The 17,367-nt window shown below is 39.5% G+C and overlaps 1 protein-coding gene across 1 annotated transcript in view; it reads left to right on the top strand.

Moving 5' to 3' along the window:
- atrn (attractin) overlaps positions 1-17,014 on the top strand; it is a 162,274-nt gene extending 145,260 nt beyond the window's left edge. Inside the window, exons 28-29 of the mRNA XM_033987846.2 lie at positions 7,725-7,839; positions 11,869-17,014. Coding sequence (XP_033843737.1) covers positions 7,725-7,839; positions 11,869-11,993 — 240 coding nt within the window. The 3' untranslated portion in view covers positions 11,994-17,014. The remainder of the gene's footprint in view (positions 1-7,724; positions 7,840-11,868) is intronic.
- The last annotated feature ends 353 nt before the right edge of the window (positions 17,015-17,367 follow it).

Genomic DNA, 17,367 nt, shown 5'->3' with positions numbered 1-17,367 from the left:
TTTTCACTGAGGTTGTTTTGGTTCTGCCGTGACGCTGCTGGAGTAGATAAATCTTGTCATTGGCCCAAAAGTGTGTTGTTATTCTGGTATTTTTTTTAAACTGTTAAGTCTCATAATTATGTCTACTGTAGAAGTGTTTTGTGACATAGCGGGGTTTTAGGAGAGAATCTGTTTTTTTTTGTCTTTGGTTTATTAATGTAATATTCATCAAGCAGTCGTACAGCAGATTCACAACTTTGAAAGAAATCCTATTGGTGAAGATATGATTTGTACTATACAGTATTACTATATTTATCATTAAGTATTCCTCCTCCGGTCTGTAGTTTTTATTATGCTGCTGTGTTCTTGTCACCCCCGTGGGCTGTTCGAAATAATAAGTAGATTCATATTTGCATTTGTTAGATGCAGAACATAATTTATTTATTTTTTTTATTCATTTTTGGTTGCGTATTTTAGTAGGAATTATAGTTTATGATACTCAATTCCAAGGAAGGCAAATGCTTGATACTATATAATTTCAGTATCACAATGATGATAAACACACTTTTTATAGACGATAGAATGTAATTTTCAACAAAAACTTATAATAGTAAAATATAATATAAACTATAGAGTAGTTCTGATATCCAGACCACAATTTTGTCTCGTTTCTGTATTTTTCCAGTTTCGATACTCAAATGTGCAACTATACTTTCGAAACTAACATTAATATTGATTAGTTAAGTAAAAAATGGTGGTTGTTTATTTTTAACATCCCCCTCACTGCAAAACACTAAAAGTGGTCTGAGAATATCCAAACAACCCCACTATTTCACCATAACAACCAGTGGACCTGCTTTATATTTGCTGCTGTATCTCTCGGCCTCTCTGCTCTGAATATGAGATGGTTTTGCTAGAAATGAGCCCTCGAAAGACCAAGCTACTCCGAGCAACTCTCTGCAACTATAGAGGCAAAATTGGACTTGACGGACGACTACCGCAATTGCCTCCAGCCCCGAAATTTAAACTTGAGTCTTATTTTACACAGTACACTATTTGTTCCTATATACTGTACTCTATAATACGTACTGGTTATCATCGGTGGAGCTTACTTTCCTGTTGTTACCAGTAGAAGGATCTGTTTTGCCCGGGGCGCCTACAGACCAGTGGACTGCAGCATAACTGTCTCTATCTCGCCAGGACAAAATAATGGTTTGATATTGCCTGCGATGGAGAGACAAAGCTATCAGAGTGTGATATTACATAAACTATGACTGCACTGGAGATGTTGCCAGGGTTCGAACACGCATTTCATAGAGGTGGTTTTGGAAATTGAAAGAAATGATCCTTACATTATACTTGGACTGTCTAGTTATCAAGATATGTGTCATGCAAAGCCTCCAGAATAATACAGGTTCTTCAATAGAAATATGTCAATTTGCTGCGATTTTGTGTATTTTTTGTGTATTTAAAGGCTCTTTACTTCCTTTTTTACAGTCTTCAGTTCATTTTAAACATTTTGCAGTGTTTAAAAAGTTATTCCTCTTTTATTTTACCTTTACTTTTCACAAAAACAGTGCAAGGTTAGCCATGATGATAAAGCAAGTAGCATGCAAAGGGTAATTCCTGATTAACGGACAATAAACCGCTTTATAATTAGATGCAGACAGCACGCAGCTGGCTCATTTTGACCTCAAGCGAGCGGTCTGTACTGGGGCAAGACAAACTTTGCTCAAACACCTGGGGGAAAAAAGGGTACAGCGCCTTTAATTACCATAGCTGTTTTTAAACCGGTTCAGTCACACCTCTCTCTGGTGAGTTCCTCAGATAAAAGTTGATGACATTTTTTTGACAGGCTCCCATAAGGTTTTACGCCAATTATCACATGTTTAGTTGCATCGGCGGTTTTAACATTTCATCTTATTATGGGAAAAAGGCTGTAATTGGAGCATGCATCATCGTCTGCTGTGTTCAGGGGTGTTAAAAGGCCTCCAGACAGAAAGAGCGAACTGTCGATCAAAGCACATGCACATACTACAGTTACACAGGTGTTAGCCAGCACTGAGACGATTATATTGGAAAGTAGAAAAGTAGATGTGTTTGACGTTATACCTTGTCTGGATTGGACCCAGCTTGGTGCAACAATGAAGGTTGATTAAGTGGAGACAGTAGATCAGTTTGTAGAGTGTTTGTCCACTGATCTGAAGGTTGACAGTTTGAATCTCGCTCTCGACAAAACATCATTTTTAGAGCAGTCAGTTCCACACACACACAGGTTGGCGGTGCGATTCCAGCTCCTACAGATGAATACTGTTGTTGTGTATTTGAGCAAGACACTGCTGTATGACTGTGTGTTTTGATGTAAAGTACTTTGAGTGCCTTGAACATGGAAAAAAAAAGGGTAAATGTGACTCTTTACCAATTTTATTCTTATGAATTTGTAAGTTTTGTTTTTCCTCCAAAATGTAGGACTGTGTTGTAAAAGCAGAACTTTGTGACACGAACTTTGGAACTTTGTGACTCGACCTTTGTGACTCGACCTTGGTGACTCGACCATTGTGACTCGACCTTTGTGACGCCAAATCTGTGACACGACCTTTGTGATTTGAACAATTTTGTGACTCGAATTTTGTGACTCGACCTTTGTGACGCCAACTTTGTGACTCGACCTTTGTGACTTGAACTTTGTGATGCCAAATTTGTGACGCGACCTTTGTGGTTTGAAGTGTGTGACGTGACCTTTGTGACGTGACCTTTGTGACTCGAAGTTTATGACTCGAAGTTTATGACTCGAACTTTGTGACTCGAATTTTGTGACGCCAACTTTGTCACTCGAACTTTGTGACGGCAACTTTGCTAAGCGCCCGTCCCCTGCAAAACTAATGGGAAAGGGGTGGGAAGGGACGTTACCTTCAACAACGTCGCTCCAAATATGGATTTCGCCCTACAAGTTCTGGCCTTGATGAGCTTCATTTGACTGGAGCCGAACGCTATGGGTAACATCACACTCACTTCTTTATACAGTCATGGTTAATTTGGCACATTTTTAGTATAAGTCAGACTTCTTATGGTAATGTAAATCCATCTAGCTCTTCACATCTCTTTGGATAAACGCGAGCATTTGGTCCCTGCCATATAAATTCACCCTGTAACTAAGCACATATACAACACCTGCTGCTTCTCATAATGCAAACCTTGTATTTCACTTCCTCCTCCATCTTTGAAGACAATGTGTAATAACCGCCTGCTACAAGCTGCCAATCTCCCCCCACCACCGCCATGTTTGTTTATGCCAATAATCATTTCAGCTGCATAATTAAATGCCTTTAAATTGTCAGAGTCATTTGAATACATCAGGTAATACACTGGGACACTTGGACAATGCAGATGTGACCAGAGAAAGCAATTTGTTTGTTTTTTTAACATACTTGTAAGGTTGTATTTTTATAAACTGTTAGCTAAGTACTTTGAATTCTTTTGGGACAAACTTATCTTAATTGTAAAGCCAGAAGAAAATAGTGGGAACCTAAATAACACTTTTGACCCCTCTTGTTTCTCTAAATGCATTGTCCCGCTGCGTAATACCATACTATTTCTTCTGTTTTTACGAGTCAGAGTTTAAAAGCTTGTCTGCTATCCAAACATTGTGAGAATCATCCTATTACAAGCCTATTTATCTGCATCTGAACTTCGACCAAAACACAATTTAAATAAACCATGCATCATCCTTATTTATAAACATTATAAATCTTGTTTTCTTTCCTCTTCTGCACTTTTTAAGACTTTTGATTGCTGTTTTTGCCCAATACTTACTTTTATTGATTTGATAACCGGCTTATAACTGTTGAAACACAGTATGTACGCAAATAGATTACTACTACTGATGGTATTGTATATATTTATGGTTTCTTTCATTAAACAGCAAGACAAACCTATTCAGTTCACGCCATTACAACAAACTATGACCTGAAATTCAACATAAGTGTGGTTTACGTATCTGTAGCAGGCCGGTTGACCGAAATTTGGGGGTCTGGGGCTGGAGGGCTCTCTTGGACCCCCCTCTAATATAAATTAATAAGCAGAGGTCCGATTCTGGGCTATAAGACCGTGGTACTCGGGACAACAGACCCCTTTGTTCCCCCCCTCGTCCATAGTATAACATACAGGTCCTTATTGGGATTGAGTCTTATCCATAGACTGTATATATAAATAGACATAGCTAACCTGCTAGCTGCCACATTTCAAATAGAAAGTGAGCATGGGTGTTTTTATTTCGCTAATGTCCGTGAATCAAGATATGAACATTAATAAGAGACAAATCGTGCACCTTCTTCCCCGAGGTTGCTCCCGCTAGCGTTGGCAACCAGTTCCAGTTCCCAACCAGGTCATTACCTTCAACAGCCTTCATTGGGATTGGCTCTTTGGTTGCTATGATACTCGTGGTTGCAATTCCAAATATGGAACTTTGCTGCAAATGAAGTACAAGGCAAAGAACTCTCTAACAACGTACCATAAGGAATGAAAAGTAGCAATCAGAAGAACATCCAATGCAATTTTTTTCATTTTACTGGTTATTTTCTTGTTTCTATTTCACAGACGATGTTAAATGGATCCCCAACATGCTCTTATGGCAGAGTTTGAAACGGCTACTGCTTCTTGTAGCTGTAGAGTAGTGCAGTCGTGGTGTAAGCGCCTGTCATGTATTTCTCAAGGCCTCCTGCTCTTGACCCCGACATAGATCCTCTCTGCGACAGCGTCTGACGATGCTCCACATACTCATGATGGATTAAACCTGGTTAGTCCTCCCACTGCTGCAATAAGGACGACTCCGAGACAGTGTGCAAAGAAATGTGTCTGACCCAAAAAGAAAGGATAGTTTTTAGATAGCGAAAGTGAAAAAGAGAGTGGAAACATATTTAAAATTAAAAAATATTTTTGAGTAATGGGTCAAGGAGACAGGAGTTAAATTTAATGTAGTGCTTTGAGAGGTTCTGTCCCACATAAAATTACTAAAAATGGTAAACTGACTGCAAGAAGTGTAACGTTTTAATGAACTACAAGTCAGTGGAGTTTGCGTATATGATCTTATATTACTAGCCTATATAAATGCAACGTAGGACTAGTGCCTTGGTATAGGTCCTCCATACTTACTATACTTTTTTTTACTTTCACTTCAGCATTTGTTTAATCGTTCATTCATAATTTTCCTTGTTTATTCTATCCATGGCTTTCCGGATGATAAAAAGTAAGACGGTTGCCATAGCATTAACAATCCCAAACCATATATTATCTCCTCTGAATGGTTAAATGGTCCCCTGAACGTTGAAAAGACCAGGAAAACCTTGAAACCTAAACTTGAGCACCTATACTGGACTGTAACAAAAATCCTACATGGCCGCCTGTCACTTGCACCTTGCTCCACGAACTCTAAAACACTTATTTGTGCAGATGTAAACAAACAGCTGCCGCGCTTGTATCGAAACAAGCAGAGAATGCACAGGTTTTCAAACACACCCCCTCAGGCTGCAGGTCTTTGTAGCACCTCCCAAGACTATTTTCCAACTGCGCTGTATCCTGCCTGTGAAAAGGTAAGCCTGGGAGAGACAAGAGGAACGCAGAATAAATGCCTAAAATGGGTCAAAGCCTGAATATCATTAGACCCTCCTCCTCCTGTGTAGACTCGCTATGAGGGACAAGCAGCAGTGAGGGCGTATGTGGTGTACACGTTATTTTAGTGGTAGACTCAAGGGACCAGAGCCTGGACTCGGGGGAATATAAACCAGTGCAACGGACGGGAGTGGACGTACTACCTGAGTTGCGCCAGTATTCAGAAGCAGAGTCCTTTTATCGCCATATTTGAGCAAAAATGTTTTAATTTGGTAAACTTCTGAACGTTTCACGTGTCTGATCACTCGGTACAAACTGGTTTTAGATCATTTCAGATTTGGGAAAACAGTGACATTTTGGTGCTTTTTACTTAACTTTATGACCAAGTGGTTGATTCTCTTGAGTGGTTACTGCTTTCGCCTCAACGTAAGGTCATGGGTTCGATTCCCGGAGTTGACGGGGGCAAAGTTCCGTCTAAATTATTTTCTTTGGAACAACATAAAATAATCATAAGGAGTGAAATATTATGCTAAAATAGGGTCACCATGTCATTTGTTCGAGTGTTGATGACATGCACTTACTACTGTGATTTGCTAATGGTCACTTTGCTTAGACGTAACCAGTGCAGTAATGACTATATAGGGCACACACTTGGACCAAAGTGTGTAGTTGTAGTTCGACACAAAGAGGAAGTATGCTATGGCCCACTTTCAGGTCCAGAGAGAACTCAGAACCTGGACTTTGCTCTCGCACCGTCCACTACCTCTGCCCTCAGGTCCATTCACTTTGGTCTCTCCTCACATTAACATCACAGAGAGGTGCTGCTTTTAGGGGCAAAACTTTTAATCTCACTCATTGTTCTGGGGGTTCCTCATTAGTCATGTTTTGTTGTGCTGTGTAAGTTTTGTAGACTTTCTGTTCAGGAGTGCTATTGCTTCTCCTGGAGTGTTTCTGTTGCTCATAGAGTAGTTGTAGTTTGCATAGAGATAATGAAATGTTATGTGTTTTGGTGAAAATCTACCCATTTTCTTGCTGGACTGATTAGCCCTGTCATGATAAATACTAATCGTTCAATATATGAAAGCTGGAACAATATTTTTTGGGGTCAATATTTATTGTGTGTACTTTTTGTTGCACTATTAGGAATTTTTCTAGAAATTCAAGCCATAAAAGATTGAATTAATAATTTCTATGCCTCATTACAGATGCAAACTAAGTACTAAAGTATTTCATTCTGCTGTTTTTTTTTGTTGCAGCTCATGATTTTTAACAATATTGTACGTTTAGAATAATTTTTGTGGTTTAAATCTGCTCTAGGGTTGTTGTGTCAGTGGCATAAATCAATATTTATTTCAATATTATCGTTTATCATTTATATTTACTTCAGGAACATATGGAATTTCAAAATATGTTATCGTGACTGGATTGGACTGATGAAGACTCAGTTGTGAGTTGGCAGCTATATTGCTCAGAAAAGTATCATATCAAATAAAGATGCTCCCATGCCTTGAATGTGTTTTGAGTGATCAGATCCGATGACACATTCAGGCCGCACAGGGGGAGCTCGGCCTCTGCTCTGCCCTGGATCGACATCTCCGAGTCAGCCAGCGCTCCTCCACAAGTGCCCCTCGTGTTTAGCTTAAGGATGGGCTCCGCGAGTCTCAACCATGCCCCACTTTCCTCTGAATCTCCAATGCATCTGGATAGATATGAAGCTATCAGTATGCGGCGAGGTGGTGTTGTCCGTATTCGTGGCGATGGAAGAGGAGACATGAATTTTGCAGGAGGTCACTGTTTACAGGCTGCACATGTGCACATATGGATGAGAGCTGATAAACACAAAGCACAGGTATTACATAGCCAGGTGTCGCTGCCACTTGATATACAGAAGCGGGCCGGGTTGTATTGTTGTGAAATTGGGCACAGTGGGATTTCGAAACAGGGATCCAATTTGCGCCCATAGATCAGTATTTGTAGAGCTTTTTCGTTTCACCGGTGTGTGCATGTTGCTGACATAAACCAAAACAGCACCAGTAAAGCCCTGTGTATCCACGCTTTGAAAATGCTATGTGTTGTGTCGGATTTAGCAGGCTTCAGATGTCTAATATTTTATTTTTGTACTTTTCTGTGTGTTGCAGTCTGTCCCAAAGCCCATCGCTCTGGAGCCATGCTTTGGAAACAAGGCGGCGGTGCTCTCCATATTTGTGCGGTTACCCAGAGGCACCGGCGGTATCCCTCCTCCAGGACAGTCAGGTAAGGAATAGTTATGAGAACAAAGGAAGAAGAGACAAGTGACATTTTGGGCACAATAGACATAAACATATAAAACGACTCATTGGGGTCTCGTAGAGGAGGATTGTACTTGTTAAAGGCAGGTCTTAATGTACATCAAAAAGGTTTATTGAGTCAAAACAAGAAGAATTAGCAGTTTGGGATAACAGTTTGGTATTATTATTATTATTATTATTATTATTATTATTATTATATTTGTATTATTACTTTTTAATTTTTTTTGTTTGTTTTTATTTGTTTTATTTTTTATTTATTTTTTTATTATTATTATTTTATTTTTTATTATTATTATTTATTCCTGGCCCTATAAAGAAATTTGCTGTGCTATGGTTTATAGTCTAGACTACAGCCCAGGTACAACTCTTTCCTGAATGTCTCTCCCCGCTCTTTTCCTATTTTGCTACTTTGTATAAGTAAAAAAAAAATCCTTAAAAATACTATATACGATACTCTCAAGGGAGAATTATTTATGCAAAAGATAAAATAAATAATAAAAAAAAAGTCTAATCTTACATACTATACATTTTTACACATTTGTGGTTGATAATTAATAGTAACATATATTGGACTAATACAGTTGTTGCATCAAATAAAAGCAGATGAGTAAAGATGATTTTTTTTTTGTATATATATAGTTATTAACCAATGCATAAGCACTTCCTTATTGTCACATTGTATCAGAAACCACAGTGTAGCCTTTTTGATGTCTGGTTCAGCAGTCTTGTCTTTATCTCTCGTTGTTATTCGTTGGATCTCCTTGCACTTTTCCTCATTGAAGATTTCTGTCATTTTTTTCTTCCATCTGTTTTTCTACCTTTTTATTTCCCCCTCGCAGACAGCGCTACCATTGAGTATTCAAACCATTACTCGTCTCATGCCCGGCTCTGTCACTTGCTGTTTGAAATTCCCATTCATCTCTCATCTTCTCCCCTTATGTTTCTCTCAAAAGCAGTCATGACCGAGCAGCTCTTGTCTCAAAGTTTCAGATTTCTTCTTTTAAAATCCACACTGAGACTGCGCCTGGTGTTTCATATGCTCTTAGCCCCCCACAGTGACAGTCCCACACCAGGCGGATGCAGCGAGCCTGTTAATTACCTCACAGATCTCTGGACAAAACACAGCTCATTCATTCATCTGGATTAATGTCATTTCCTTTTAAGATTAAGATGGTGGCTGTTGTTTTAGACACTTGACACACACCACAATAGCGAGTTAGTGCTATTATTTGCTTTATCTTAGAATATTTCCCAGATCGCTGCCTTTGAAACCTTAATATTTGGATCGCAAAAGACGAAGTTAAATCTGTCAACTGGACAAATCGTTGTAGGAGTGAAGACGTTTCGCTGTTCATCCAAGTCGCTTCTTCAGTTTTAGTCAGATTGCTCTGCCTTATATCTGCCTGAGGGGAGGGGCTAATCAATGCTGTGTAAGGAATGGTAACACCTTTCCCAAAAAAGGTGTTACCATTCCTTTCACAGCGAGTGTGTCAGAAAAACAGTATGAGATTCCTGTCTTTTTCAAACCTACAAACAATTTAGGACAAAACCTCGAGCCATAAACAAAGTAATGTGGTCTACTCCATTCAGTGTAGTGAAGAGTGCAGAGAGCGTTACACTGGAGAAACTAAACAGCTGCTCCATAAGAGAATGTACCAACACCGACGTGAGAGCTGCTCTGGACCCCAGTCTGCTGTACATCTCCATCTCAAAGACACTCACCACTCCATTGAAGATAGTGAAGTTCAGATCTTAGCCAGAGAAAATAAATGGTTTGAGAGAGGAGTTAAAGAAGCTATTTTTGTTAGGAAAGACAGGAATGATGGCCTGAGACATAAACTCTGCCCCATCTATGACTCCATCCTCCCCATAACAAAGAGAACAATAGCAGGGTCATTACGGGCTGAATATGGCAGTCTCAGCTGAAACTGGAAACAATAGCAGTTTACAGTTTCAGTGTGGTTAGCCCCTCCCCTCAGATACTGTAGATATAAAGCAGTGTCCACCAGCAATCTGACCAGAACTGAAGAAGCGGCTTGGACGAGCAGCGAAACGTCTTCACTCCTACAACGATTTGTCCAGTTGACAGATTTAACTTCGTCTTTTCCTGTGGATCAGACCTGGACGCCTGAGGGTTTACAGAGACATCTTAATATTTGGAAAGAATTGTAGAAAGGACCGTAATATAATCTCTACTCAGGGGGATCTCAGCCCATTGACCCAACGTTAAACCCTTGATCTCCTTGTTCTGATACAGATCGTGTTAACCACTCTGCCATAATTTAACCACTACAAACTAAAAGACGCAGGAAATAAATGATTGCTCACAATAATGGGTTAAATGTTTGTTTTTAAGCCTCTGAATTCCATATCGTTCATGTGATCTATTGTATTGTCAACACATTTATATGAGTCCCATTGTCGCACATGTAGCACACTGCAGGCACTTAACCTGACCCTGTATCTAAACACATAGACTTGAAGATGCTCCCAGCAGCTGCCATATTAAATATTTTTTGAGATGTAAAGCAGCCGTTTCCCCCTCAGGTTCCTTTTTGCCGTGGGCTGTGTTCTCCTGATTGGACTAAATGCATCCATCATTGGAAATAAATGGAGTTTATTGGAATTTCACGCTTCACAGAGTATTAATAAATGGTAATGAAGTGTGGAGGGACTTAATGATTGGCTCCTCTGTGCGTGTGTGATCCCCGCTCCTGCCTGTGTCGAGCTGCCGATTGGAACACTTCTACCTTTGAAAATGCACGCTGGTTTTTGGTTTAATTTTAGCTGTTAGGATTCACCTGCTGCGTAAGATAGTGCTAATGATGAGGTTTAATGTAAATGTTCAATTATGTGGAATCAAAAACTAGTTCAACTATGAGTCATTGGACGGCTGTCACCAGAACACATTTTGAATTAATATACGTTGCGTCAAAGAAATATTGTGATAAATGATAATATTGCAGTAAACCGTATCATTCAAAAGGCCTGAACTGCAAAAAATAAATGGTAAAAGGAACCAATAATTAGCCAAAGAAGTTATTCCTTCAACTTTTTACAGCGCAAATATTTTAATGGAAAAACATGGCAAAAATGTCCTCACTATTGTAAAAATATATATACATAGTACCAGCTTTCATATATTGAAGGATAAGTCATTGTTAACTATAATAACTACATAAAACTACACATTTTGACATGATTTTTTAGATATGTTAAAGTGTGGGAAGATACAAACGCAAATTATTTAATATTACATCTGCTATTTCATCTGTAAAATATTGTGGGTGGCAACAAAATCCAAAATTGAGTTGTAAATTCTAAGCAAAAAAGTGAATCCTAATTAAACTTAAGTGAAAGTTAAGACCAAAACAAGTCAAAAATGGGAAGTGGCTGTTAATCTACTACATAAAACACATTTGAAGTGACAGTGTGACAGGGGTAATTAGTGGAGAGCCTGCAGGTAAAAGTGTGGAACTAAAGCTCGTCAATAATGAAATGGTTTTAATTAATGGACAGGCATATGCAGTTACTCTGTCGTCAGCCAAAGGGGAGCAGAGAAACTTGGACTTAAGTGGACTGTGGCTTGAGAAACGTCTTGATACATGGTTTTTCATCTTCTGATATTTAGTTATGATCTTGAGAAGCGCAAATATTAAAACGAAATCAACAATATTTGGACAACTTCACACTTGAGTGGTTCGCAAATGGCGGTTTGTCTCTTGCCGTATCATTTATTAAATCTTTAAAATATACACAAACCAACTATTACAGTATTCTTCCACTTAGCGAAGGTTGGTAGTCTGAAATAAAAAAAATAAAAATAAAATCCCAATGAAAGAAGAAACGAGCTAAAAGTATGTAACTGCGTGCATACTTTTTATTTTTTTAACAGTATAAGAAAGATTAGGCACCAGATGTTAAACCGTGTAGTAAAAAGTAAAGTAAATATATCCCAAACGTGTATTTTTGATTGTGTTGTTCTTCCGGTCAGGCCTGGCGGTGGCGAGCGCGCTGGTGGACGTCTCTCAGCAGATGTGTGTGGGCTACAAGGAGAAGTCTGGAGGTCTGAGGAACCGCAAGCAGCAGCCCACCGCCCAGCCCGCCACCTGCATCTGACTGCGTCCCGTCGCCATGGAAACACCCCCTCAAATCAACCAATCACCGCGCCCCTGTACGTCCCCTAACCACAACACCTCAGCCCCGCGGTGCAGTGCATGCTGGGACACTGGAGTGGAACTTTTCACGGGACTAGAGTACAGATGATCGGGGCGGAGGTGTCTTTGAAGGAAACCCGTGCTCTCTTTTAAACTGGACACTAGGGGGCAGCATGGGCAGAAGGGAGGCGCACATCCTCCTTAAAAAAAACATTGACATTTTACATTTGTCGACGCCGCCTCGTGGAGCTGCGGCGTTCACGGCTTGCTGCTAGAAAAAGATCCTCATGTCATAGTTTTTAAAAAGACTTTGCAATTTTGTTTTACTTAAATTATTGTTGTTGTTTTTTTATTGTTTTTTTTTTGGAAGGCGGGTGTAACTGATTTTGTCAAGCTGCACACACAGTTCTATTGTCTAAATTAGTAAGTAAATCTCTGCAGTGACACTTCCATGACAAATGAATATAGTAATAAACACACAACAATCATATTTCACATGCAACAATACAATATGACTAGTGCAGTTTTCATTTTTTTCTTATTGTTAAAGATAATTGATTAACTTTACAGATTTGGGATTGAAAACTGGATTAAACCAGGTATAAACAAGCACTAAAACAGGACTGTACTTGGACTAAGATGGGACTAAAGCTAGACTGGGACTAGACCAGGACTAAAACTGGAACCGGACCAGGGCGTATTTGTTTTGCACTTGAATCTCTACCCATCCTTTTGAATTCTAAAAGTTGATTTGTCACTGGAGAAATCTAATATAAAATGTACTTATAAACCACAGTTGTTCCTTCTCTGAGCTTCCGTGGCTAACTCTATCCCATTTTTCGTCTTTCGTTGGCAGTGAGCTGTAAGGGCTGATGTCACTGCAGTCCTGTACAGCTTGGCCTGGCAGAGGGCTAACAAGCTAACAGGCTAGCAGTGCCCGCTAACAGTCTAACTTTAATGAGGTCCACTGTATGAGGCCGTAGCCCATCCGAACACAGTGACATTTCTAATAGACCTTTCTGTACTTATCCCCTCCTCTCTCTCCTCTCCCTCCTCTCCTCTGCTCTCCCCATCGCTCTCCTTGACTTTCGCTGCCTCGTCTTGGGCCAAACCACAGTGTCTCACTTCTCATATGGTCCGAGCTGGAGCCGAGCCCACGGTTGAATCCTCTCCAGACAATTAGCGCACCCCCGGGGACAAAGGAGACACAGTACTTTTAAGACGAGAGAGAAACTGGGGGGGATGGGTGATTGAAACTGGACTGAAACAAATGATAACGCTGATGATATTGTCCTAAACTGTTTAATGACGGTATAGTTATTATAAAGTGATACCAAGTACGGAATTCTTCCAACTAAAGTACTGGCCATATCAAGTATAACGTTTTAAAAAGTCACTAATTTTAGTTAATTAATTCATGGGATTAATTTAACAAGAGCATCCTTTTTTTCCTGACTTTTTTATGACACCAGCCTCCTAACTTGTAATTTGCATGCAAAATGTCATAGATTTCATTAGATATCCCAGATAATTTATGCCGGATTGGAGCTGGCATTCATATCCTTATTCACTGAGTTTAAATGTGGTTCTTGGCAAACAACATTTAATTCAAGCACGCTAATGGTATACAAGTTTGTCTCTTGAAATTACTGAAATATTTGGACTTAATGTGTTGCATCTTGCATCAGTGACTAAAATGTTGTCTCATTAACACACGCACACATCTATTGGCTTTAATGTCCTGGTTTTTGTAACATTTTGTACACTTTCTCCCATTCAAAAGATGTATTTTTAAAATTGTTAACCGCTATGGCAAGAGACTGTCATAATTTTTCATAAAGCTGAAACCCATGGATATATAACTTGATAACTTTGCATTTTCACAATACGAACCAGGAAAACCCCATTTGCTACTGTACAGTTTTTGACCATATTGTGCATCGCTCAGCTCTAATTGCACAGGACCAGTGAGGGGAATCTTTGTTTTATAATGATCGTTATGTCACCGAGTGTCTATAGAACAGCCAATTGACTCCAGTGATCACTCTAAGACGTGCGGTCGCCCTGTTGGTTCCACCCACCTTTACGATCGTTGCCGAACAAATCTATTGCCTCTAATTGCTGCTCCGTGCCCCGAACACTCCCCATTCGTCGCCCCTCTCCTCCCCTCCTCTTCATCGGTCAATGGGGATCGTTCGGCGTCCTTATAACCGAGGGACAGCTACCCAATTAGCCGCAGCGAAAGTGGCGTTTTAGCTCAATATTTTTAGACGTGAATGCTGGCGTCAGACACTTGGACATGGGAGGGTGACGCCAATTGCTTCTTTGCACTATAGATTGTATGCAAATATGACATGGGAAAATGCAGTTGTTAAAGAGGCTAATCGGTATCTGTCCTATGTAAATACGGCGAATATTTTGACTACTGAAATTCTCATTGCTGAAACATCATGATGCAGCCACTAGAGGGCGTAGATAAAGGCGTAAATGTGACTTGATGGAGCATAGTCGTTATCGTCACTGTTAAAATAAATGGGTAACAAATGTACATTATTTTTAAACTGCTAGCTTACAAAAATAATTTCGTTTTTCCAAGTTTTGTGTCTGCGTTTTCAGTTCTACTCCCAAACCGACCAATCACATTCTGTTGTTTCTTCACTTCACTATATAAAGATCGTCTCAGCAACTACCGTGACGTTCAGTTCCCTCTGAAATTACTCAACTATAAGTTCCTATTATTCTTAGACGTTTTTACCGCGAAAGGTTAGACTTCCACAAAACCCAACTCTGAAAATGTAACAAAGTAAAATCCCCCGGTGTTGTTAAACTCCCTCCCACAAGAGGTGCCGTAATCAGGCGTTTTTGAACCAGTGTTTGGTCCTAAAGAGGAGCATTTAAACGGAGGGCTCTTGTAATTTTAGCCTTGTGAAAAGCACTCGGCGTCTGGGAAAGGCCACACTTTAGAAACGAGAAAAGGTCAGATCCAAAAGCATGAACAAAGCTGACATGGAGTGATTATAAAGAGCTAGAGGTGCTCACCGCTCCACTGTACCAGACGGGGCTACGGGGCACTGCTTGGATCATAATCAAGGCTAGAATTTTCTTTTTTTTTTTAAGCAGTTATGCAGTCTATACGCAGTTATTTGTGTTTACTCAGGATATCTTTTTTTAGTTGGATGCACTACCTGATACTTTCTTACGGAAACTAGCTGATCCTATTGCAAAACGTTAGCTTTATGCATTTTGATTTGACATTGGAGTTTCACACCAAATAGTATAACATAGTATAACATTTCTCCCTTATTTGGTTGCTACAGTAAATCTTAGATATGTGGCAAATGTTAATTAAGTCAGATGCCCTACCTGATTCATTTATGGAGGCTTGGGACTTAACTTCGTCCGTGCAATTACCCAGTTTTGAAGATTTATGAATGACATTTTGCTTTGACATAGGACTTACTTAGGACGTACTTGACGCCACCCTTGATTTTTCTTCACTTATGGCTCGTTTAATACAGGACTTTTTAGCGATTTGTACGTTTTTTTGGTAATAAATTTAAGTCCGACGCTGTATCTGACTTTTAACTTCTAAATCCAAGTCTAAATCCACTTCAAACAGCACAACTTAAACGTTTATATGGGCTTGAGGAGCGGTGTTTTTTTTCTTTTCCTTTACTCCGATACGTGCCCTGTCACTGTAGCACTCTGCCGTCTCCGGTGGTGTAGTTGTAATGTTGACCCAGGAGTAGTTGTGCGGTGTCCGATCCTAAACTCGGCCTTGTGGGAAAGTGCTGACAGAGGCTGGAGTGTTTAGGGGGAGCTTCTCGGAGTAGATAAAATCCCTCCTCCTCAGCACTATCCTCCATTTTAACTGACTTTGATGCTGTCCACAAGACATCTGGACTTCAGCGTGCAATGTGTGGACAGGGACTTTGCTACAGGATGTAAAAGCCTAATTAAATTCAGTCTGACAGAACTTTTTAACAACCTAAGTATACAAGTTGAGCAGTTTAAGAAAATAGACTAGACTCAAGTGGTTTTCTTATTTAAACAAAAGATTTACCAAAAAAAAACACTGCTTTCCTATCACAGTTCCTATCCTGATCTTTACTTTTCATGGCATATTCCAACTTGTAGGTTCACTATGCAACTTCTAGAGTCCGCCACCTGCTTGTAATGTTCCACAATATGACATTAAACGTGTCTATCTCCATGGGAACAAACTGGTGTCTCTTCCATGCCGAGTTAAGGGTCCAGTCAATGGAACGGCAAGCAATAAAAACATTAAATAAGTGTAAAATAGACAAGTTTAATGTCATACTGCGGAACCTTCAGGCAAAGCAATAACATCTCCATGGCGACGAGCAGGTGTCGGACGCTCCGCTAGAAAAATGACGTGTTATATCTTTTTGTATGTGCCCAATTTGTCCAAACGTCCTTCCAAATTCTAATCGTACAATGTTAAGTTATAAGATATTGGTGACTCTCTTTCCCCTCAAAAAAATTACTTTCATTGCGTAGATCCGCTAAAAAAAACATATTAAACCTGAGAATTGACCTCACCTTTCCAAACTGGTCCAGGGCAGAGCGGTACGTTGTTAATTTCCTTGTCTTTTCGCGTCTAAACACAGCAGAAGTCCATTCGTTCGTTAGTTTTCGTCGGCATTAAAAACCGCTTCTTGTACCTATGTGACGATAACTGGAACAGACTGGGAGCGCTGTGAACCCAGACTTGCGCGTTCATCTCTGGCCCAAAGGCACGTTGGCAGAAAGGTCAAAAGTCAAAATCCAGACAGCGGATGAACCAGATGAGCGTGATTAAAACAGGCTTGTGTAGAGTCAAGGGGAAATGTCGTGTTGTTCAGTTGTTTAGCTCCATGTTCTCATATGTTAAAACTGACACTCAAATTTAATGAGTTACAAAACGTCTAATGAAACCAATTTTTGTGATTTATTTCAGTGATTATGGTTGTGGACAGAGAGAAGGATTTTATCATCGTCCAAAATACAGAATTGAATCTCTGTAGAAGTGATGTGACTATTGTGAAAGACTCGGCTCTTTTGAACGGCTCCTTATGAATTAATGTGTAAATGGTTGGAATCGGATCTTATTTTTAAAAGAAACAAATCTTTTTCTGTCAAATTTGTATGCATTTTATAGTAATTAATGTTGAAAAAACACAAGACTTTTTTTAGTATTATTATTTGTATTTTTTTTATTTTATTTATTTATGTATTTATTTTATTATTTTATTTTTTTATTGTAGTGAAATGTTTTATTAGTTTGTGGTTAAAATTAGTTCACAAATTGGCTTCTGTCATAAATACATAGCAAA

The sequence above is a fragment of the Periophthalmus magnuspinnatus genome, chromosome 22 (genome assembly GCF_009829125.3).
Source record: "Periophthalmus magnuspinnatus isolate fPerMag1 chromosome 22, fPerMag1.2.pri, whole genome shotgun sequence".
Classification (NCBI taxonomy): domain Eukaryota; kingdom Metazoa; phylum Chordata; class Actinopteri; order Gobiiformes; family Gobiidae; genus Periophthalmus; species Periophthalmus magnuspinnatus.
Note: the sequence above shows the minus strand (reverse complement) of the source record. Positions and strands in the feature narration are given on the sequence as shown.